This window comes from Podarcis tiliguerta (assembly GCF_965153285.1).
Source record: "Podarcis tiliguerta genome assembly, chromosome: 6".
Lineage (NCBI taxonomy): Eukaryota > Metazoa > Chordata > Lepidosauria > Squamata > Lacertidae > Podarcis > Podarcis tiliguerta.
Window position 1 is genome coordinate 18,561,161 of NC_139539.1, and position 24,870 is coordinate 18,586,030.

At 44.6% G+C, this 24,870-nt stretch overlaps 1 protein-coding gene across 5 annotated transcripts in view; it reads left to right on the forward strand.

Annotated features, from left to right (window-relative positions):
• Window positions 1-24,870, forward strand: part of RIPOR3 (RIPOR family member 3) — a 103,881-nt gene that overhangs the window by 51,745 nt on the left and 27,266 nt on the right. For all 5 annotated transcript variants that reach the window (XM_083446817.1, XM_083446816.1, XM_083446818.1 and 2 more), the window contains 9 exons: window positions 4,506-4,652; window positions 8,333-8,411; window positions 9,650-9,673; window positions 11,921-11,974; window positions 14,413-14,562; window positions 15,579-15,642; window positions 16,978-17,021; window positions 18,033-18,158; window positions 21,843-21,988. In XM_083446817.1, the coding sequence (XP_083302943.1) occupies window positions 4,506-4,652; window positions 8,333-8,411; window positions 9,650-9,673; window positions 11,921-11,974; window positions 14,413-14,562; window positions 15,579-15,642; window positions 16,978-17,021; window positions 18,033-18,158; window positions 21,843-21,988 (834 nt within the window). The remainder of the gene's footprint in view (window positions 1-4,505; window positions 4,653-8,332; window positions 8,412-9,649; window positions 9,674-11,920; window positions 11,975-14,412; window positions 14,563-15,578; window positions 15,643-16,977; window positions 17,022-18,032; window positions 18,159-21,842; window positions 21,989-24,870) is intronic.

The following is a 24,870-nucleotide window of genomic DNA, read 5'->3' on the forward strand; positions in this document are numbered from 1 at the left end:
GTGCATTGGGTCTTGACCACAATAATTTTTGGAAGAATTCCACCTTCTATTGCATTTAATTGTCCTTGTTTCAGCTTAAGTTGAAAATCAAAGCATAATGCACCTGGACGAGAGTTTTGATAAGGCATCATCTTTGCTAGGTCAGGATAATAGATCCCAGGGCCCATAAGCTAAGCAGGTTGGGGTGTGGTCAGTGACTGGATCTGTGACTGCTTTAGGTGGTAGATAATAAGTAAGTTGATATTTGCTGCTCTGATAATAAGGTTGAAGACAGATGGAGCACCCCGTGAGCTTTCCACCCATAGTGTGAACTCAGCTTCATAGTTTGCATTAAAGTCAATGCAATTAGAGGCTTGTTTCCAATGCAGGGTGGCCAGGGCCAAAAAGGGCTCCCAAACCTTTAGAACAGTGTTTCCAGCTGTGGTGGTTTTTTTGGACTACAACTCCCATAATCCTTAGCTTGTGGGGCCAGTGGTCAGGGATGATGGGAGTTGTAGTCCAAAAGCAGCTGGAGACCCTAGTTTGGGAAACACTGCTTTAGAAGAAGGAACTTCAGCAGGTATAAACTAAGGCCTGTTGAGTCAACTCACAGCCATTTGTGATCCTTGCTTTGCCACATACCGTAGTTATGCAAAACAATGAAGGATCAACTGGCTGCCCCCCAAACATTTCTGATTATGCCGAAAGCAGTCTTCAGGGGTTAGAACTGTGCAGGTCCAGACTCTGCATATTTACTTAGTAGACAATCACACTGAGTTCAATGGACATTACTCTGATCTTGGCAGAGAACTGCAGTATGATCTAAGCATACATCACTGAGATTCTTAAGTAAGTGACTGGAAGCTTTAATAGGATCACATTATCCCTCTTGTCAGATAACCTTCATTCATTCCTAGAGAGGGCAAATTCTAGGTACACATCAATTGCTGCATATAACGGAGGGTTTTCTCTGACGTAGTGCTAAATTGAAGTCACTAAGTGGCATATTTGTTGCTGCTGGCAAAATGTTTTGCACCAGCAGAATGCTACCGCGTAAGACAAGGGCACAAGCAGTTTGCTGATAACTTCGTTGCCCGATGGATTGTGAAAACGCTTACACAACGAGTTTCCGCTAGGGCATCTTTTGCATTGGATCTCTCTGTTGCACAACCCTAAAACTCACCCATCCCCTAACCAAGAGCTCTTGCACTAGCAGACATTGTAAAGAGCCCTGAGGCTGCAATGGTAAATGTACTTCCTTGGAAAATGGTGGGTCTTGCTTCTGAGTAAGCATGGGTAGGATTGAGCTCCAAGGCACCACTCTCACAACAGCTGACAGAACTAGCCAGGTGTGTCTGCTGCAGCCTTTGTTTGTTTGTTTATTAACAGGTGGGGTGGAAATCCAGTTGATTGCAAGGAGAGAATGGATGAAGTTAAAGGAGGCAAGAATTTACTGAGCTTGGCTTTCTGAAAAGTAAATAAATGATTAAAGGACAAGGGAGTTAGTAAAAGTCAGGTACAAATCATCAAGTATTCCAAGAGAGGGAGAAACTAGCCAGGAATCTGTCAGAAAAAAGACCACCTTCAACAGAGATTCCCTGGATTGCCTTTACTTGGATAGGTGAGCAATGCTCAGTGGTTCAGTGGTTCTTTGTATTTACACAGCTACATAGTATTATGCTGTAAAAGATACTGAGTTTTTTTGTTCCAAGTGGGACACTTAAATTAATGCAACTTGTTCTGTCCTGTGTTCCAAAGGAGGAACAAAAAATAAGTTGGTTTAGCAAGGAGGGCAGGGGTTTAAAGATTTAGTTTTCTTTATCTTACAGAGAGGTAAGATGACTCACTGTTTAAGTAGAGAGAATGATAGGGACTTTCCTTCCTTCCTTCCTTCCTTCCTTCCTTCCTTCCTTCCTTCCTTTCTTTCTTTGAATTTCTCTCTAGACAAATAGCGTACAACCTAATTCTTCTGAGTGGTAGTTAATGCTGGTCCTACTCAGAGTCGCCCCATTGAAGCTGAGGACATGACTAACTAAGGTTTGTTAATTTCAGAGCGTCTGCTCAGGGTCTGCATAGGAAGGGGGGTGGATTGCCCTCACTGAGGGAGGTGACATTCGGCACACCGCCTGCCCGCAACTCCCAAGCCTACCCCGAGCCATTTGACAGCTTGGGGGAGGCTTGGGCGTTATGAGTGGGCGGCGTGCCAAATGTCCACCATGGGTGGCTCGCTCCGCCTCCAGCTGTAGGGCGTGCGCACCGCTCCAGACCCCCGAGCGGCTATCCCGTACCTGGGAGGGCACCTTCTGCATCACACCCCCTCGGGAGCACGCCCGCCTGCCCTGGGCAGCTGCTGGGTTTGCTCTGAGTAGGACTTAGTAGGGTGCTGCCCAGTATGTTTAACTGAACGTAGTCTCAATGACTTCAGTGGGGCTTACTGTCAAGAAACTTTGCATTGTGTAAGTGAAACAGATGTTATTATCCATTAACATTACAGTGAAACACCAGAGTAGGTTAGGCTGCGATCCTATCCCCACCTACTTGGGAATAAACCCCATTGAATTCAGTAGGACTTCCTTCTGAGCAGACATGGTTAGTATATTCTTCCCAGGTGGCCGTTGGTTAGGGTACAGACCAAATGGCACTGGTTAATACATGGATTGAGGGTGTGTGTGTTACCTGTGGCCCTTCAGATGTTGATGGGACTCCAGTTCCTGCCAGGCCCAGCCAGCATGGCTAATGGTTGGCGGTAATGGGTAATGGAAGTCCAGCAACATGTTTAGGCAAGCATCCTCTTGATTTCAACCTCCATATCTAATGGCTGTTTTAACAGTTTCAGTGGCTACCCTGTTTCAATGAGTTTGTTCCAGTGTCCATTTTAATTATGAGTGCTTTTATTATACAGTGGTACCTTGGGTTACAGATGCTTCAGGTTACAGACTCCGCTAACCCAGAAATAGTACCTCAGGTTAAGAACTTTGCTTCAGGATGAGAACAGAAATTGTGCAGCGGCGGCGCAGCAGCAACAGCAGGAGGAGGCCCCATTAGCTAAAGTGGTGCTTCAGGTTAAGAACAATTTCAGGTTAAGAACAGACATCCAGAATGAATTAAGTTCTTAACCCGAGCTACCACTGGATGTGTATTTTGGTTATGTGTGGATGCTTTTATAATTAGTTTTACACTTGCAAACTGTTTAGAAGCCATTCTGATACCAGTATATAAATAAATATGGAGACTTTCGCTTGCTCAACAGGGCTTCTCTCCCTCCTCTTTCCCATGCCCCCCAAAATTGGCTAGGGGTATGGGTTGGTGAAACCCAGACCTGCATACTAGGTAGCAGGGAGAGAAAGAGGCTGGGCGATTGTTTGGATTTGAAGAGTTTGGATTTGATATCCCGCCTTTCACTCCCTTTAAGGAGTCTCAAAGCGGTTAACATTCTCCTTTCCCTTCTTCCCCCACAACAAACACTCTGTGAGGTGAGTGGGGCTGAGAGACTTCAAAGAAGTGTGACTGGCCCAAGGTCACCCAGCAGCTGCATGTGGAGGAGCGGAGACGCGAACCCGGTTTCCCAGATTACAAGACTACCGCTCTTAACCACTACACCACACTGGCTCTCGATTGTTCCATTTGGCGAGCTGTAAAGTTTGCGAAGATGGAACATTCGTCATAGCATGACGTTGAACTCTACCCCTTAGGTTTATGTTAGCCATGCCCATGAATTTGAATGGGTCTACTCTAAGTAGAGCTAATATTGGATACAGCATTTGTCTTTTTTTATAGATGAATCATTCTCTCTCTCTTTGGCAATGCTTAAATGGCTACTCTACTAATACTGTTAACTCTTCTGTTCCAGGGAAACAATTTATTTAAAAATGAAATAAAATAAAAACATCTCAGCCTTTTTTGTTGTTGTTTTGTTTAATGCTGCTTGCTAGCTTGTTTCTGACTGCTGTTTTGTCTTTCAGCAGGTCTTATTGTAACCAGCTAGGAAACCTTTGTGGAGGGATGGTGTAAAATTCTATCAAATAAATAAAAAAAATAAATTCTGGGGGAGAATTGGCAAGGATAGGAAGGTTTAAATCAGGCTTTCTCAAACTTGGCCCTCCGGATGTTTTGAGACTACAATCCCCAGCATCCCTGACCACTGGTCCTGCTAGCTAGGGATCATGGGAGTTGTAGGCCAAAAACATCTGAAGGGCTGAGTTTGAGGAAGCCTGGTTTAAATGCTCCAGAGGTACAGGAGTACCAGGAGGGTATGTGTAAAAAGCAGTCAATGGGCAGCATGTGATTCTCCCTTGTGCTGGTTTTGGAAGATGTGTTTGTTAAGGTAGCACTGTTCTCTTCCTAACCAGAACACACTTTGACTGGGTAGCATTTAATTTTTGAGTTAACATGCAGAGGATTAGGTTTTGGAATTAGGCTCGTCTTTCTAATCTTACATCCTCATCATGGGCAGTGAAGCCAAGCAATTTGTGTTCTTGTTTAAATTCATCATGGTCTCCTCTCTCTCTTAATTGCTCTTTCTGCAGGAAGTCTCTCAGCAAAGGTTCTACGAGGTCTAAAATGTCAGTGAAATCTGCCAAGACCTATCCCTCTCTGCAGAAAGGGATGGTCATCTGGGATCCCAAGCCACAACAAGTGAAGAAAGTTTTTGAAGCTTTGAAGAAAGGACTCGAGTAAGGCTTTCTCTTCTCTCCCCATCCCAGCCCATTCCTTTTATCACACTAGTATGTTGGAATTTGCTCTATCTTCTGTGTTAGCATTTACTCAGCTGCTGCTAAGTGCATTTATTAATCATCATCATTATTATTTATTCAACTTATACACCGCCCTATACCTGGAGGTCTCAGGGCAGTTCACAACAAGACCACAACATATAAAATCAAGCCAAAAGCAATAACCCAATAAACACCCCCCTCAAAGCCACATTCTAAAAGGGTCTTGGATTTATTCACTGTCTTCTCTGTATTAGCATTTATTTATCAGCTGCAAAGTGTTGTATAGCATAAGGAAATAACTCGCCCTGTGCTCCAGGGCCCTACAGGGAGAGATGCTTTTTCTTGGTACTTTTGCAATAGCTGAATATGGTTCCTCAACCAGTATAGACAGCTGGAATGTGTCTGCTTAAATGGGCATTCATGGCTGGTGGATACTAGCTGCTAATCATATTATGCATGGGTCTGAAGAGTAACTGTTTGCAGTTGGCCTGGTCGGCAAGGGAGACAAAGTTTGAGGAGGTTGTTTGTTTGTTTGTTTGTTGTTGTTGTATTTATTAGTCATATTTTCCACAAATGTAACTCAAAGAGACTTACAGGAACATTAAAAGCAATTAAAAGCAGCCTAAAATGCTCCTTGGTTACATTTATAAAAGGGCAGATGCAGCTCAGCCCACCTGACAAAAAAGGTGATCAGCAGAAGAGGCCGCAAGCATAATTTACCCTTCAAAACAGGGTCCAAAAGCCTGGGTGAATAAAAATGGCACCTAAAAACAGATAGTGATGGTGCCAGGCATGTCTCCCTAGGGAGAGCATTCTGAAATGGGGAGGCACCACTGAGAAGGCCTGTTCTTACGCTGTCATCATCAATACCTCTCTAAGGGAGAAAGGCCTCAGATGACAAATGCAAGGTCCAGTTTGATCCATGAGGAGAGAGACGGTCATACAATAGATTCATAGACTTGTATGAGTTGTATGAGTAGACTTGTATTCATAGAGTTGGTATTGTGGTCCTGTGAAAGACTTTATAGAGCAAATCCAAGATTTTGAACTGGGCCTGGAAACTAATTTGCAGCCAGTGCAGTCATGCCAAGATGGCTGCTATATGGTCAGACTGTCTTGCTCTGGTCAGCGGTTAGGATTCTGCACCAGCTGCAGTTTCTAAACCACCCTTCAAAGCAGTCTCACTTACAGCCTTTTGCAGTCATCTCACCTTGAGGTGTTCCTGCTTACTGGGAAGAAAGAGCCTTGGGGAGTTCAGTGGAACCAAGAAAATGTACACATGACCATTTAAATTGTATTTTAACCCGTATTTTAATAAACTGGTTTTTGTTTGTTTGTTTGTCCCCCCCCCCATTACATTTTATTGTAATTTTATTGGTGTTAGCCGCCCTGAGCCTGGCTTTGGCCGGGGAGGGCGGGGTATAAATAAAAAATTATTATTATTTATTATTATTATTATTACTCAGCCATGTGGAGAATGCCCAACAGATATTAGTCAACAAGGTAGAATCATAGAATTTCAGAGTTGGAAAGGACTACAATGGTCTTCTGGTCCAACTCATTGCAATGCAGGAATCTTTTGTCCCACGTGGTGCTTGAACTCACAACCTTGAGATTAAGAGCCTCATGCTCTACCAACTTCTTGCCACCAATATCCATTGAGGGAAAGGATTGTTGTGTTATAATTAAAGGTAGCGCTGCCCTGATCCATGCCTTATACTTTTAATTTGACAAACGCTGACACCCCCCCCCTATATATATATATGCCAAAATTGCGAGCAATCATAAATAAATAGCTAGCTGTTCAGCTCCTGAATGGCTTTCTTGGTTAATAAATTTCCTTTGATGCAGGTAGATACTTGTTTTGTGTTATCTTTGCTCGGCTTGGGAATTTATGAAATAAGAGCAAGCAAACCTTTCGCTCCAGTAAGTTTACTGCGCTGCCGCGTTTTAGAGGTTGGAGTGCAGAAATATTTAAACTAGCTTCAGAGACCACTGTTCTTATGTTAACTGGCAGATGATCAAATGGCTGGATTCTGGAGGAACAATGTGTCTCGGGTGGATGGGTGGGACTGTCTTTGCAATGGTTAGAGGGAGGGGAAAATGCCCCCAAAAGTAACTTGGAAAAGGCACAGGCTACTTAACATAAACACATTGACCTGTTTAGGTTCTGCATCTTGTAAAGAAGCACTGACTGCATCCTTTTTTTAAATACAAGAGGAGAAAATTGAGTTATTCATGTCTGGTCTGAATTAACTCACAAAGTTAGAGGAATGTGAGCCTAGGAGGTTTTTGCCCCCTGGGAGCTCACATGGAGTTTTGAGTCTGTAACTATTACTTCTACTTTTTGTGTGTTGGGGGTGTGTGTCCCACTGGACCCAGCAGGAGCTAAGAGGCCAGAACCCTGAAGGGTAATTGTTCAGTGGCAACAGGCATTCTCCATTTCTTTCCCTTGTTTCCACGGACTCTCCAAAATAGCAGGGAGCAGTGGTGTAGAAGAGGGGTAAAATGGGAGAGTGAAGTTCTAGGGCTTTATTCAGCATTGTAATGACAGCATCTGTTGAGTGCCAGGGAACCCTCCTTGCTTTGGCAAATGAATGAAGTAATAAGGAGGCTTTCATGTTAACGATCGATCGATAGATGCATAGATAGATGATAGATAGATTATCATAGAGTAAGGTTGGGGAACTGGATCTTTCCAGTGGTGGGTGAAGTGGATCTGGATTCCCCTCCATCCTTCCCAGGCCTACTTTTACAGGTGGGCCAGACTACCCACCTGCCAATCACCTGGATGTCATAATGATATCAGGTGCTTAATGCCTGTTAAAGTAACCACCAATCAACCTCCTTTGAAGATGTGCTGGAATCGGAGAATGAGGAGAGTAATTAAGCAGAGGCTGGGTACTTTCCTCCTTTTCTTTGAAAGGGTTCCTACTTCAGGCTAGCCAGTTAAATTAGAACACTTCCTTCCAGGATTATTGGCATTTCTAATTAAAAGCAGAAAATGTTGCAATACAACTGGTTGAAGATCTTTTTTGTAAAGCTTAGTTTATTATTATTATTATTTTGCATGTTTAATTCATTCTATAAACATCTGTTCTAAGCTGATCCTAATGTTTTGCTTTTCTTGGGGGCAAGTATATACATGTGTGTGAAGATGTAACCTTCCCATGCCCAATATTCTCCTGCATATCTCCCACTTCCCTAAAACATTCCCCTCTGATTTATGCATAGTGGGTGGCGCTGTGGGTTAAACCACAGAGCCTAGGACTTGCCAATCAGAAGGTTGGTGGTTCGAATCCCCGCGACGGCGTGAGCTCCCGTTGCTCGGTCCCTGCTCCTGCCAACCTAGCAGTTCGAAAGCACGTCAAGCACGTCAAAGCACGTCAAAGTGCAAGTAGATAAATAGGTACCACTCTGGCGGGAAGGTAAATGGCGTTTCTGTGCACTGCTCTAGTTTGCCAGAAGCAGCTTAGTCATGCTGGCCACATGACCCGGAAGCTGTACTCCGGTTCCCTCGGCCAATAAAGCGAGATGAGCGCCGCAACCCCAGAGTCGTCCATGACTGGACCTAATGGTCAGGGGTCCCTTTACCTTTACCTTTATAATAATCACATCTGATTCTTCTCTTCCTGTAGTGAATATCTGGAAATGCATCAGGCTGAGCTGGATTACCTCTCAGAATGCCACAAAGATACAAGAAGAAACTCAAGGCTGGTAAGTTGTTCTCTCTTTCTAACTTCAATAATTTGCTGGTAGACACTGTAAACAAAGAGTAGGGAACCTGTGGTCTGCCATATTTTTATAGGACTCGGTCTTGGCATCTGTGGTGGCACAGAGTTGTATGCACCACTTGTTCCAAACATTGAGCCTTAACTTCATGCTTTATACATGACTGGGCCAAACCGACATCTAAACAGAAAGGATCTTCTGTTGCCCCACTCCAATTTAGTCCTAAATCATAAGAAGGACAACATATATTTCTGCAGAGCCCAGCCCTTTTATCTCCTGCTGGCGCTGTGGTCTAAACCACTAAGCCTTGGACTTCCAATCAGAAGGTCGGCGGTTCGAATCCCTGCGACAGGGTGACCTCCCGTTGCTCGGTCCCGGCTCCTGTCAACTTAGCAGTTCGAAAGCACGTCCAAGTGCAAGTAGATAAATAGGTACCACTCTGGCGGGAAGGTAAACTGTGTTTCTGTGTGCTGCTCTGGTGTCAGTGTTCTGTTGCGCCAGAAGCGGCTTGGTCATGCTGGCCACATGGCCCGGAAAAACTGTCTGTGGAGCAGACAAACGCCGGCTCCCTCGGCCTGTAAAGCAAGATGAGCTTTACAGTTGCGACTGGACTTAACTGTCAGGGGTCCCTTTACCTTTACCTTACTAGTAAAAATAGTTTGTAGAGCTGCAACAACCCTGCCTTCAAAAGAAAAAGCACTACAGCCCTTTGGACAGAATAAATTCTCCTTGCTCCCTTCAAAGGACCCACTGAGCTCAGACAGGCTGCAAAAAATGGGTTCTTTGTGGACATCTTCCAGACCATGTGGCTCTTGGGATGGAGGCCAGAGGTTTCTCACTGCTGTGGCGGTGAAAGCTTTCATTCAAGCCCACCTGGACCACACAGCTAATAAAAGCACAAACACCCTCTTGCAATTAAGATGCTGAGAATTCTGGAATACAAGGAGGAGGAGCAGACTACTACATAAAAACAATATATTGAAACAATAATACCAGAACTTTTTTCTGGGGGTACTCAAAGGTTTGCAGTACCAGCAACAACTACCCTCCCCAAAATGTTAAAAGTGTGGCTGTTACTGTAACAACTTCATGCTGAGTACCACCATCTTTTTTTTCTAACAACCCCCCCCCCCAAAAAAAAATATAACTCTTTTCTAGCACTGCACTGTATGATTTTGGATGTAGTAATCTGTATGCTAAAATTTAGCACATTTCTCTTTCAGGCTTTCTACTATGATTTGGATAAGGTAAGAAATGTATTGGTGGATTCTGTTTTGCTTTTGTTTGTTTTTTAAAAATTCGGCTTATTGTGTTTTATGTAAGCTACTTAAGGATTTTTGCATATTTAGTAGCATAAAAATATTATTAATGATTATGGAAATTGGCTTAAGGTGACTAAGCATGTGTGCACTGCAAGCAGCGCAAGGTCAAAGAGCCATATTTAAAACCATTGACAGACCTTACTCTCCCTGACCATTCCCAAATATTTGCTTGAATCCTTATGAACATTGGAGAACTCTAGTGGCATGAAGGCTGGGCCTTGGGGAGTGTGGGATTCTAGTTGGTGCCCCTTGGAGTGTGAGCAAGAACACAAAGGAGCTCCCGCAAGCCTGTATCTAAAGTACCAACTTCTGGAACCTATCTGTATGCAAGGGTCAGTAATTCTGATCTGACAGGGCCTTCTTTGTGGTGGCTCTCAGACAGTGGAGCTCTTCTCAGAAGTGTGCAATGTGCATGCCTAGATGATTTTTGGCATCTGTCTGTCTGGAGAGCAATGGAAGAATGTGCCGTTGAGGGTAAAGTCAAACTGTGGGAGAGTATGTCTATACGCTATGGATTTTTTAGCAGGCTTTAAAAATCCATCTTTTCCAAAGTATTCCAGCCCCCCCCCCCCCGAATTCTGTTATTTAAAAAATTAGTTGCTTTGCTAAGCTTTTATAGCTGTTATGCTTCATCTTTTAATAATTGTCAATGCTACTCAGTGTTAGAAACTGAGATATGAAAGCTAGGAGCTAAATGGCACCTTAAACCTAGGTTATGGGTGCAACAACGAAATGTCTAGGTGCTTTTTTAATAAAAAGAATACAAAGCTGAAAATGAATGAACTGCAGCTAAAACCTTGTGTTCATTTTTCACATGGTCTAGTCCTTCCCCTGCCCACACCCCTAATATTCTTAAGAGGGTCTCTTCAGAAAGTGGCTGGAAGTGGGGAGGCAGGAAAAGGTCCTCATTTCCTTCTACTCTGCAGTTTTAATCTGAAATATTAGGCGCAGTACAGTACTGCACCCAGAGATCAGAAACTGCTCGCACTAATGATATTCTCTGTTGCAAAATGCTACTGCTTCATTAACTTTGTTTATAGCTTCGTTGCTTAGAGTGTGGTGCTGATAATGCCAGGTTTGCAGGTGTGGGACAGCTGCATATTCCTGCATTGCAGGGGGTTGGACTAGATGACCCTTATGGTCCCTTCCAACTGTAAAGATAAAGGTAAAGGGACCCCTGACCATTAGGTCTAGTCGTGGCTAACTCTGGGGTTGCGGCGCTCATCTCGCTTTATTGGCTGAGGGAGCCGGCGTACAGCTTCTGGGTCGTGGCCAGCATGACTAAGCCACTTCTGGCGAACCAGAGCAGTGCACAGAAATGCTGTTTATCTTCCCACTGGAGCAGTACCTATTTATCTACTTGCACTTTGACGTGCTTTTGAACTGGTAGGTTGGCAGGAGCAGGGACCGAGCAACGGGAGATCACCCCGTCGCGGGGATTCGAACCGCCAACCTTCTGATTGGCAAGCCCAAGGCTCTGTGGTTTAGACCACAGCGCCACCCGCATCCCCTTCGAACTGTACAATTCTGATTATTTCAGAATCTTGCATTTCTTCTACACAGTGGAGGCCAGTCCATTGAAGTGAATGGGGCTCTACCCTACAACCAGCCCAAGGGGGAACCTTTGCCTTCAGCTTCTTTAGCCTCAGTGTTGCCCCTGTAGAACTTGGGATGGAGGGTGTTGCTAACAAAAGCAGCATTGGTAGGATTTGCCTGTCTTGAATTCTTGCTCCTCTTCCTGTTGGTCTCCCTCCCTACCAATCCCAATCGGCACCAGCCGCCACTGCCTTTTTGCTGCCAAAGGTGGCAAATAAATTACAAATAATGAAAGAACCTGCAGCTTTTTCTATCTCTCTATGGCACTTCAGTTTTTAAGCAATGTTGCTTTAGTTGTCAAGCTGAGTCGATCGGCTATGTGGTGGAAAGGTGAGAAAGATTTTTAAAAATTAAAATAAAACCTCGCTTGGTACAGATGACAGTGGTAGTGACCAAAAATTTGGATGCAGTTAGTCCTCATTGGTATGCCAATACAGGTTCATTGTAGTCTTCTTAAAACAACACCACATGTTTAGGCAATGTCTCATGGTAACGAGTTTAATTCTTTCCCAGCAGTGCAGTATTTGGTGATGTATAAATAACCTCTTGCATGTCTTTTTGTCCCTCCCTTAAAAGCAAATCCGCTCTGTCGAAAGGTATATCAGGAAACTGGAATTTCATATAAGCAAGGTAAGGGCTTACATTCTCTGTCTGCAACGTTAATGCCATGATATAAACAAATATAGGGCAGGGAAAAAAATACTTTTTGCCATAGTCTGCTTGAAGGCAAATCACATTAGGTGCTTTCTAAAGCCACAATAGCTTTCTTTGCAAAAGGAGGAGACCTTCTTTTCTTTTTTCTTTTGCGGTGCCTCCATGCAGAGTGATTACTGAGCGCAGCCCAGGTTTAGCCTGTAGAACCAGTTTGCATGCCCTGCCAGCATATTTGGAAGAAAGCAAAACTGCTAGAGGTCAGAGAGAAGGGAAGGAAGGAGCCATTATTAGCTGCATGACAGCTAAAAGAAGGCGGCCCATCGCTCTTGTGCCAGGAGATTCCCAAACCACAGAAATATATATATTCCTCTCTCTATTTTGCTGGGTTCGTGTCTAGTTCATGAGGACTAGTCTAATTCAAGACCAAGAGATTGCTCCCGTCCTATTATAGTCAGCCAAGAATAAATGTTAAAAGTATATCATCCTCCACTGGGAGGAAGGGAAAGGAGAATGTTAGCCACTCTGAGACTCCTTCGGGTAGTGATAAAGCGGGATATCAAATCCAAACTCTTCTTCTTCTTCTTCCTCCTCCACTATTCAGTTAACAGCAGAAACCTTTTCTGTCGAGATCTGGGTTTGACTTGCTCTGATTTCATGTAAACATTTCATTGTCTTATACTCACTGCATTGACTCTGATGAAGTAATCTGAGGAAGAAAAGGTCTCTTTCAATAACTGTGTTGGCCATTGCACTTTGCAGCACTTTGATGGCTTCCCCTTGGTGGTGCCAAGACTAAATACCCTTTTAAAGAGGCACAAAAGCAGCATGGCATCATGCCAAGTTTATCTGTCATGCAAAGAATTGTTGCGTGTCATGAGCAGGATTGTGCCTGACATCAAGAGGAATCAAATGCCCTTAACTCTTAGAGACAGGACCCGGTAGGTTTAAATGGTGCTCAGCAGACCCCCTTTGTCTGACTACTTTAGAAAGCCAAATAAAGGATTTTAAAATATTTTGTGCAGAATTACTCATTGGTGCTTTTGTTGGCTTGAATGGGGAGTATGCTTTCATTAAAGGTTTATGGATTTTATTGGCCTTAAAATTAGAGCAAACTGTGCTTTAAGGTTGCACATTACAGTGGTACAGTTGTTCTTCTTTGGCATAAGCATTTTCATTACTGCCATATGCACTCAAATTTTACAGCGGGTATAGCATCCTGTTACATGTCAGATTAATCCCTCCTTATTGCCACAGCTCTGAAAACAGGCTTTGTTTGTGGGTGCCTGAGTTGGATTTGAATGTGGACAGTAGGCCAGGTTACCTTAGGCAAATTGCCCTCTCCTCAGTCAGCCAACCTCCCAGGATTTTTGTGGGATCAAAGGCCAGTTCCCACATTGTCCTGTCCTCCACATCTGCCTTGCCAACCAGGTGTCTCTGGATTACGGCTCCTGTCTGTCCAGCTTGGCGTGCTTTCTAGGGTTGATGGGAGTTGTAGCCCAAAACACTGGAGTTTGGTGAAGGCTGCTCTGTGCCTGGCAAGATGGACTGAACCTTGGACTTTGGTGTTCTCCCAATGAATAGCATGAGCCGAGGCCTTTGCAGATTTCTTCTGCCACAAGAAAGCGGGTAGTTAGATTACAGAAGTGTCCCAGCTCAGTTGCAAAACATTCATAATGCCTCAGATTCAATCTGTGGCATCTCCAGCTTTAAAGACCTTGGGCGGGGCCTCTGCTTGAAATCTTAGTAACACTGTCTGATGGAGTAGACCAGTGTTCCCCAAACTTGGGTCTCCAGCTGTTTTGGACTACAGTTCCCATCATCCCTGACCACTGGTCCTGCAAGCTAGGGATGATGGGAGTTGTAGTCCAAAAACAGCTGGAAACCCAAGTTTGGGAAGCATTGGAGTGGATCAAGGGTGACTAACCTGTGCACCCCCCTGCAATTGTTATTGGACACCCATCAGCCTCAAATATTCAACAAGACCCGATCTTGACTTTTCCTACTTGATTTCGCTGAGTATGATCAAGTCAAAGACAATACTTTCAGCTCCCATTGTTTTTTGGTGAAGAGAGCGCATGCTGAACACTGCAATTAAAGGAGTACCTTGGATTGTAAACTTTTAAAGAAAAACTCCATTCTTATAAAACAATTGGTTTTATAAGAATGTTTTTACTTGCAATGTTTCCATATATGAGCTCTGGGAACATAAGAAGCTGTGCTGGCTGGCAGTGGTTCTGTAAGGTTTCAAGCAAGCGTCATTCACAGCTTTATCTGGGTAGACCAGAGACTTGGACTTTTTGCCTTCAAAAGCATGATAACTGTAAGGCGTCAAGCATTATTGAAATCAATGGGATTTGTTGTTGTTGGAATGAATTGCAATATTTTTACCTTTCTCGCCTCTCTTTTTTCAAAAGGTAGATGAATTATATGAAGCTTACAGCATCCAGTGCCGGCTGCGAGATGGTGCTTCAAATATGAAACATGCCTTTTCCTTGTCCCCGTCCACAAAAGCATCAAGAGAGAGCCTGGTGGAACTTTATAAAAACCTTCAAGAATGCACAGAGGTACAGTTACTTTTGTATCTATCAGTTCTTCGTAATCCACAGATTATTGTGTGTTTTATTTTAATGTTGACATTGACTGTTCTTGAATGTCACCCTTGTAAAATCTGTCTGGAGGAGAGCAATTATTACATTTATATTCTGCGCCACCAAATGAGGGTGCTCTGAAATGTGTGATTACATCACTCTTATCGGCTTGATGCTGGCGAGTTTGCAACGTGATCAGTATTAATTTTGCCGAGGACAATATAAAGGTGTACTAATGTACCGGTACGTTTCTTTTCTACCAGTCTAATTTTCATGGCTTCCCCACAAAATCGTGGGAGCTGCATTTTGGTAAACAGGCTAAGAATTGTGTCAGAGATCCCTAGTCTCCCTCTCTGTGGAACTGCAGCTTGCAAGGTCCTCTGGGGGAGACATAATTGCCATTAAACAGATTTGAATCTGTGGTGTGAAGCTCCTCTTAGCTGAATTTGGGACCCTTTTCCAAATTCTGTCTGTTGTAAGCAGATGAAACACAGGAAACATTTCTGGGGAACCATAATAAAGGAGTTGCAAGCTTACCTGAAGAAGATCCCCGCCCCTCCTTTAAATGTCCAGGAATTTTATTTATTTTTTACAATTCCTTTTTGCATGGCTTGCATTGCGGTATGTGAAATGGTAATGAACTTGCTTAACTACTTCCAGGAAAGATTTTCTTCGTAGGTTGTAAATCTGCCAGCTCTTGCCTTTTCCATCCATGTCTGTGCTGCGATGAGTCCAACAAGTAACTTAACAGGCAGAAAGAAACCAATGTATGTTGGTCATTTTGGGTTGCATTTAACGTAGCATTCAGGAGACCATTCCATCAGTGCAAAAATTCTTCCAACCACCCGGAGAAGATTGGGGGACAGTGGGTTACAGGAGGGGAGAGAATGGGGGAGATCCTGTTGCCCTTGTGCTAATTGGTGCCTAGTGCAAATATTTGACCATCACTCTGAAATGCTAACTTGTGCTCAGTGCCATTTTCTTTCTTTCAGGATATGTGTCTGATAGAGGGTACCCTCGAGGTGCATTTGGGAGAGTTTCACCTGAAGATGAAAGGTAAACCAAACTTTTTACTTAGGGGTTTGGCCTCACTGGGCATGAAGAACAAATCCTGGATTCAAGAACAGAATTGTTGCATCGCTTCTCTTTTCCACTACTGCCCCCTTGAGAATAAACCGGTGTGGTTCTCAAACCAGCCATTAGTTTTTCACTATAGATGTTGCCAAGGAGTTTGGGATGAGGCAGGTTGTTATGAAACTTCCATTGAGTCTTCCGCCAGTACAGTGGTACCTTGGGTTACATACGCTTCAGGTTACAGACTCCACAACTCAGAAATATTACCTCAGGTTAAGAACTTTGCTTCAGGATGAGAACAGAAATCGTGCTCTGGCGGTGTGGTGGCAGCAGGAGGCCTCATTAGCTAAAGTGGTGCTTCAGGTTAAGAACAGTTTCAGGTTAAGAATGGACCTCTGGAACAAATTAAGTACTTAACCCGAGGTACCACTGTAGTTGAATAGCATCAGACATCTTCAGAATCAAGAAGCCAACCCACTTTTGGTGGTTCTAGTAGTAAATTGCTACCATGTAATAATCATATATAGTGGTTTAGAGCAGAGATGTGAAACAGTTTCTGGCTGGTAGGCTGAATACTTTGGTCCTCCAACTTCCATGATTTGCCCTGCCCACCTGCCAATCACTTGAGGGCACCATGTTGTCAAGTGAAACATATTTATTTGCTCACGTGGTTTGAAATGGGTGGTTTTGATGGTTAGCTGGTTACCAGGGCTTTAGAGTGTTCAAAGCACCCTTGTATCCTTATCCTTCTTTTGTGTAAAGGACCAGTTGAAAGTGAGTAGCTGAAGACGACATGCTACAGAGAGATGCATGTAACGTCTTGCTGACTATTTAAAAAAATGAAAAGCAGCCAGTTCTTTTAGAAGAGGGTATGATTTTGGCAAAGGAAAAGGGATGGCAGGAGAAGGGTTAAGAACATACTCCCTAAAGACTCTTCTTGTCTTCATTGCAGCTTGCAGTGGCTGCTTTTCATTTAAAATAAAATGTCATTTGAACAAATATGCAGCTCTCTCTGTAGTGCTGTTTTCTGACCCTCATTTGTTCTCTCAAGAGGTTGTCCCGTATAAGCAAGTCTGGTCTGTGCTCTGGAGTTATTTACATCCGTAGCAATTATCTGCTGGATATGGTTTATTTAAAAACAAACCTTGCCACCACCTCCCCATCCCAAGAGATTTGCTCACCCATAAATCTTCCTTGTGGCATTTACTTGAAGGGACGGTAACCAGAACTGTTTTGAGATCTCTAACAATTTATGTTAACGGCTTCTGTTCTCTGAGTCGATGAATGTTAACAAATTCCTTCTGTGCTTCTTTCTAGGGTTAGTGGGATATGCACGACTCTGCCCAGGGGACCAGTATGAGGTATAGTATTTAGCAGTCCGATTGCAAGAAGTTGCTTGAAGGTGGCAGAAGGGCTTCAGCTCAGGGACAGGAAGCCAGACCATTGGTCCATCGAATTCAGTATTGTCTACACTGATTGGCACTGGTCTTCCTGGGATTCAGATAAGCATCTCTCCCATTCCTACCTGGAGATATCAGGGATTGAACCTGGGGAGCTTCTGCTACAGCCCTTACCTATATAGTAAGGCACATGCTTTGTTCGCAAACAGCCCCACGTTCCATCCTTAGCATCCCCAAGTAAGGTTGTCAACTCCAGTCTGACATACTGGAGAGATTCTGTCCATTGGTGAAGATGAGTATGGGGTCCTGCAACTCTCCAGGTCTTGCTGGACTCCCTGACCATTAGCCGTGCTGATGGAGGATGATGGGAGCTGGGAGTTGAGCAACATCTGGAGGGCCAAATGCCCCCCTATTTATGGTGCATGGAAGACTGATCTAGACAGCCCCTAATTTGAGTTGGTCCAGATTAGCTTCCTATGTCCATATAAAAAATCTAGGATGCTGTGAAGATGGAATGAGCCTCCAAAATACTGAATTAGGTTGTTGCCTCTGGTTGGATAGAAGAAAGAGAAAGCATACCAACTCATATAATATGCAAATAAGTCATAGCATATTTGCATATTTTAATAGTTAAAATGGTTTCTTGTTGAGCACTTCACATGGCTGGGAATTGCCTCCTGTGTACTTACCTAATTCATGATGGTTTGATGAAACTTGGATTATATGTTTAAAGGTATGCATGCATTTATGTGACTTGGATGGCTCAGTCGGTAGAGCACGAGGCTCTTAATCTCAGGGTTGGGGGTTCAAGCCACACGTTGGGCAAAAGATTCCTGCATTAGTCCAGGGGTTGGACTAAGTGACCCTCAGCCTTTGGCCTGATCCAGTAAGGCTCTTCTTATCAATCTTTTGAGATCCCACAAATTAAGTCAAAATGCATGCTCCTCCAAAACCTTGGGTTTTGTTTTTTAGGTGTTTGTACGGCTGGGGCGCCAAAAGTGGAAACTGAAAGGCCGAATTCTGACCGACGACAGTCAAACTTGGGATGAGGAGGAAAAAGTTTTCATACCCAACCTTCATGAGAAGTTTGAAATCAAGGTAATGGCACGTGTTACTCTTGCTAGCAAAGGCAGCTGCCTGCTTCATGTTTCTCCCTAAAGCTCCTGAAACAAATTTCATAACTGTTTGCTGAAGGCCCAAGTGTTAGCTTCTTTGAACCAGCTTCACTTCCTTGCCTTTCCTCAACATTTTATTTCTTCTGTGAGGAAACATGGTTAACTTTGGTATGATACATGCAAATCTTGAAATTCTGGTGCTTAGTGATCAAAGAATGGACTGGAGAGCCTGTATTTAAGACTGGGATGCAAGGAACATGAATATTTGAAGTAGGACTGAGGGACTCCAGCATTGGATCCTTCAATGACACAATGACATGGCACTTTGAGGGGTGTATGGCACCAGAGTAAACTGACAGATCTTCTTGTCAATCGAGTTTGAATTGGTGAGTAGGAACTAGTGGCAGGAAGTGGTGCAATCATCTACCCAGAACTTCACTTCTGACAAGCTTGCATGCAGGTTCATACAGCCGCTACCTGTCAACACACCTGCCAGTTATCCAACATCCAGTGAACCTATCTTTTGTGATGAGTTACGGTGAGCCAATCAAACTGAGTGAGGGACTCACCCTAGTCACGTTGTTTTGAAACCAGCTTCCTGCTTGTCAAAGCTCTGAATTTGACTCTTCCTGAAATGCGCTGTTCTCCGAAATGACGGTCCACTTGGAGCTTTCAAACTCTCCGAAAGAACTGTTGCAACACTCCTTGTTTGCTGGCAGTGAGAGTGCTGGAGATGGGTAGAGTCTCATTGAGAGGAATTCCTGATCCCTCTCCAGCAGAGCTTTTGGAAATGTCTTCAAAATGTTCCTTTATTTGCTGCCCCCCCCACCCCGCTCACTCCGTGTTGAGAGGTTAATTGAGATGCACTGTGCAAACACTGTGAGAAAACATGCGAGTCTTGCACTTTGCCAGTGAAGATGAGTCATCTCCAGATTCAATGAAGAAGCGATAGACTTGGCTTTTGTGTCGTTGGCAGAGCTCAGTCCCACACGTTTTAAGATTTTCTTGCTTTCTTTAGCCCATAACATTTCAACCATGTTGGGGTGCATTCATATGCAGGCCCAGACAGAGGGGGAGGGGCATATGGGCCACTTGGCCCAGGCCTCCGATTCCAAAGGCGGCCTCGGTCAGCATATTCACAATCACAGGGGATGCACTGGGGCGAATGCGGATGTGCAAAGGCGGCAGTGGTGGTGGGCGGATTCCCTGGGACCATGGCTGGCAGCGCAAGAGAAAAGCTTCCCCGGCATCCAGGGCGGGTCCTGCCCTCCATTTGTTGCTGAAGTACAGTTTCATCATCCCTGACCATTGGCCATGCAGGCTGGGGCTGATCGGAATTGAAACTCACCAACATATGGAGGGAATACAGATAGCTCAGACCTAAGCCGTGTAGAAAGGGACGCGGGTGGTGCTGTGGGTTAAAGCCTCAGCGCCTAGGGCTTGCCGATCAAGAGGTTGGTGGTTCGAATCCCCGCAGCGGGGTGCGCTCCCGTTGTTCGGTCCCAGCGCCTGCCAACCTAGCAGTTCGAAAGCACTCCCGGGTGCAAGTAGATAAATAGGGACCGCTTACTAGCGGGAAGGTAAACGGCGTTTCCGTGTGCGGCTCTGGCTCGCCAGAGCAGCGATGTCACGCTGGCCACGTGACCCGGAAGTGTCTTCGGACAGCGCTGGCCCCCGGCCTCTTTGAGTGAGATGGGCGCACAACCCTAGAGTCTGTCAAGACTGGCTCGTACGGGCAGGGGTACCTTTACCTTTAAGCCGTGTCGAATGAGCCCATGAGAGAGAATTATTGAGGTTGGTTAGGTTGCACTTCTGCTGTCATCTTGTTGACCCAGTGAGGGGCAAGCACAAAGTAACCTCAAGCACCTGATTGAAATGCTTCTTTGCGTTGTTCTATGATTCAGCGTTCTGTGATTGTGGTTTTATTACTATGCCTACTGCTAATGCAACTACCCTGTCTGCCTTGCTCTGTGCCCTGGGCTATTGCAATTACCCTGACCTGTCTTCCCTCAGGCCCTGGGCTAGTATTTTGGCAGCATGAGAAAAGCAAGTGTGCTTCTTCTACCCCATCCTGTTGTGTTTCTGCAAGAATAGGGGTCTCTTATCCTTTCTTTTCCAATGCTGCCCTTCTTCCCCCACCTCCACCGGGTCTCATCCAGTAGAAATAAATGTGGCTTTGCCATAATCTAAGCAGGAAGTTCTTATGATGCTTTGGTCTGTCTGGAACAGCGCAAACTCATAATTATATCCCATAACCCTTGGTCTTGGTGCTTCTACGAAGGGTGTCTTGATGTCTCACCCAAAGATACCTGGCAGTTCTCCTGCTTGCACAATGCAGCACTGGGTGCTCATGTTAAAAGGAAGGAGAACAGCATATTCCAAGCACATTAAGAACTCATCGCACCATCCAAGAAGTCTCTCTGAGTGTTGAGCCTTGTAATAAAAACACAGCACTGTTTGTTGTGTATGCCTTGTACCAGGGCAGCGGGCTGTATGGGGATACAGCCGTGAACAGTTTGCACTACAAACTTCTGTATCAGTTTATCTCTCCTGGATATTCAGATTCTGAAATCTGAATATTCTACCTTGATGAAAGTGATAAGATCCATTAGAAGTCTCTTACAGCCTTAACGGGACTACAGTTCCTTGGGGCTCCTGGGGAGTGGAAGTGACTTGCTTGAAATCTGTAGCACAGATAAATCCTGTGTAATCTCCAACTGTTCTGAATCTGTTTTTCTCACTTAATGGCAAGCTATGATTGCTGTGAATGGGAAGCGTGTTGGTGCACAAGGATGAATTTGCATGTGTCTTGATTTGTTTTGCCGGATGGAAATGAAACCCAAGGGCTGGCTTGGTATTGGCTTCGTCTCGTGTTCGTCTGGGGAGAAACAAACCATGAGTGCTGATTCATGCGTACTGCTGAGCTTGTTCTCTGTTTGGTGTCTCCTTCTGGTTCAACACAGGCAGGAGTGGGGCAGGTGCTACTTGAGCTGTGCTCAAGCTCACAGTAAACCATAGTTTGTTCAGACTAGAGATGGAGAACTCGTTGCCTTAGAAACAGAAGAAGCTGCCTTATCCATCGATTCATTGATTTAGCTCAGTGTTGTTTACATTGACTGATGGCTGCTCTCCAGGATTGCCAATTGAGTTCTCTCCCAATTCTACCTGGAGATGCTGGGATTGAACCTGCATGCTATGCCACTGAGCTATGGACCTTCCCTTCCAAAAGTCGCTGGACCACAACTCTCATAATCCATGACCATTGGCCATGGAGGCTGGGGCTGATGGGAGTTGTAGTCCAACATCTTCTGAAGAGCCATCACTGGTTCACACTATGGCTTACCATTATGTGCCAACGAGGCCACTGTGGATACAGCCTTCTGGTATGCAGTGAACAGGTAGGGTTTGCCTGGAATTCAACCATTCTGTTCTGCTGAAAGTTGAGATGCTTTTATTTTGGGCTGTTACACCGCACATTTATCCATTTATGATAGGATAGCACATGTGCTCTGGGAGATGCATAAGAATTGAAATGTCTTGGGGAGAAGACTTCGCTACTGTGCTGTAGACGGCATGTTCATGTACCAGTTTCCATACTCAGAGGTTGGTATGCATATAGCTACCCTAGACTGATAGCACGGTATCCTTTGTTGTTTTTGTTGTCCAGGTCACAGAACTGCGGGGACTTAGCACCCTGTTGGTTGGCATGGTGACATGTGACGGCATTGACTTCTTCACAACCCGGCCTCAAGCCATCATTGTGGATATAACTGAACTGGGCACCATCAAACTGCAACTGGAAGTCCTCTGGAAGTAAGTGTGTGCTGATTTCGCTTGCTAAGATCACAACGTGTGCTGCGCCAACTGGTACCATGAAAAGCAGTTTTATATGGTCCTAGGTAACATGGCCACCATTTCACTATGAAGGACAAGCTGTATAGTGAATCTGGTGGTTTCAACATCTTTGTAAGAGAGAGAACGTGACTGTGTTCAGATGACCACATTCATCTGAGGCATGTATGAGCTTTATGTCCTTTCTATGCACGCGAACCCTTCACTCATTTCTTTGCCACAAGCACAACTCAAACCAGGGGCAGAGCAACTCAAGCTCTGTTTGTGCAAGGCTGCAGTGCTGGTGGACTGGGGTGGGGGTAGGGAACATGCCCTTGAGCTCCCTCTTCTATCCGCTGTATGTGTGAATGAGAGGAAGTGCCACCAGTGAGAATGGCATTGCTAGCCAGTAGAAAGCCCCCAAATGAGGCTTTCTAGGGAGAAATGGGGCTAAGCTGGACCTGGTAGCCAGTGGATCGCAAACCAGGCCCACTGCCACCATATGACATCATCATACCTAACCTGGGCTTACTCTATGTGCCGTTTTCATGCTGGCACATCAGCCTGCCTGCTTCCTCCATCTTCCACCCTGACCGCGTGTGGCAGGGCAGTGATTGCTCTGCAACTCTGCATGTTTGAATGGCATTTAAAGCCTCTGATAAACTATAGTTTTCTCTTTGGACTACAGCAGCTTGGTGTTGGTTTATTATCCTGGCTTTCTGAAGCTGGCACCTACTGAAGTTTGATCAGTTACTTTTGTGATTACCCAGCCACAGTCAGGGTTAAAATTTGTCCGCTGGCAAGGCAGGGTGACGGTAATACATAACCAGTAATGCATAAAAAAGACTACAGACTCAGGATTGTAACTTAAACAAACAAACCCATCATTTAAGGCATAGTATAGAAGATAGTGCTATTATGAAATCGGAAGAAGATAAAAGCAGCTTAAAGCAATGCAATATGGGGATATAGTGCTTTAAGTAAATAATATGGATTAAGAATTGTATAAGAATAGCATTATGTTTGCGTTGGCAATGCAATCAATCGTAGTTGGCTTTTACCTATCCTGATTGAAGATTTGGGCTCCCGAAGCTCAACAACCCATCTTATTGGGAAGCAGAATTTTTTGGATTTCACAGGATATCTAGGTTTCCTAGTTTGCTTAGCATTTTGGAATAAAGTTCAAAGTTACATATCCAGAGCTCTGAAGCAGCACTTGCAAAAGAGTTAGGCAGCAAGGCTAGGAGAAAGAGAAAATTTCCCAGGACAGGAGCTGGACCAGTAGGGTAGAATTTTCTACTTTTCACATCAGTTTTATTACTTACATACCGTATTTTTCGCCCTCTAGGGTGCATCGGCCCATAGGACGCACCTAGTTTTTTGGGGGGGGAAATAAAGAAAAAAAAATTATTTCCCCCCCCCCAACCACGGGGCTGGGGCGGGGGAAGCCCGAGCTTCCCTTGACCCCAGCCCCCAGAACAGGCTGCTATCCACAAGCCTTGGGAGCCCGGCGGGAACTCCCGCCGAGCTCCGAAGGCTTGCGGATAGCTTCCTGAATCCTGCATTTGCCCCATAGGACACACACACATTTCCCCTTCATTTTTGGAGGGGGAAAAGTGCGTCCTATAGGGCGAAAAATACGGTAAGTGAACCTTGTGTAAGTTGTTGACTTATGGACTACACTTTCTCCCAGATACATTCTGATACCACTTTCAATAATGCAATGGTTGACCATTTTGAAGGTTGTTGTTTTTCTCTTTGCATTACTTAGCACCTTATTATGCAGATCTAACCAGGTTTTTCCCAAGGTGCCGAGGTCTCCTGCCACTGTCACCAAGAGTCAGCAAAAAATTCCAAGCAGCTTACACAAAAGTGACACAGTATATTTACATTCTCGACATCCATTTTAATCCATCAGGGAGTGGCTGCTGTACAGTCAACTGAAGTTGATGTATGCTCCAGATTAACATGCCCCAAATGGCAAAGTATGGTTTATTAGAGGCTTCCTAGTTTAATTGTGTGTTTTGCACGGGCAGCAGATAATGTGTTCCGTTGTGTACACAAAAGGCTTGTGCATATCTCGGCTTAATAAACCAAGATAGAGTGGTCAAATTAGCTCTGTGTTTCAGTGCACACTCTACTTTTGCTGCATATATCTGAATGCATGTGAAGCCATTTCTTGTAAATGGTATCTGTTGGATTATAGCATCTCACTGGGGCCTGGGGTCTGTTTGTGCACTTCCAGCTACCAGGCTGCTGGAACAGGGCATTCCTTGAGCCCACAGAAAGTGGCCACCTCTGCTGTCTAGTGAATCTGGTGCTCAGGAAGGTTGGTGGCGGTATAGAATTATATTGGCAGTTCTTTTTCTGTTCTCGCCTGCAGGCCAAGCTCATCTTAGGTAGGAGCAGCTGCCCCACCTTCAGCTTTATAAATGCCACTTCTGGAAGAAATGATGTTTGGGAGGAGAATATGTTGCCCAGGCTGTATTGCTGTCTTCTCTCTCTCTTTTTAAAAAAGACTTTTTATTCTTTCTGTTGGTGGCAATTCTGCCAGTGGCTTTGTTCTGCCCTCCCCTTAACAATGAACTGCTCTGGGTGAACTTGAAGCTCACTTCCCTAGTTCACTGGTAATGTCTATACAAATAATGAAGAATGGAATCTGAAGATGAAACACAGCTGAGAACGAAAGCTCCTTAAGACTGCACAATAAACATTTGGCCGGTACCCAAAATAAGGGGAAGGGAAGGAGGCCACCTGAAACAAATTGTTTATACGTTCATCAGCTTTCCCATGTTTGGATCTTAACACAATGACCTGAAATGTGTGTTGTGTCAAGTTCCTACTTAGCCGTTCCAGCACAATAA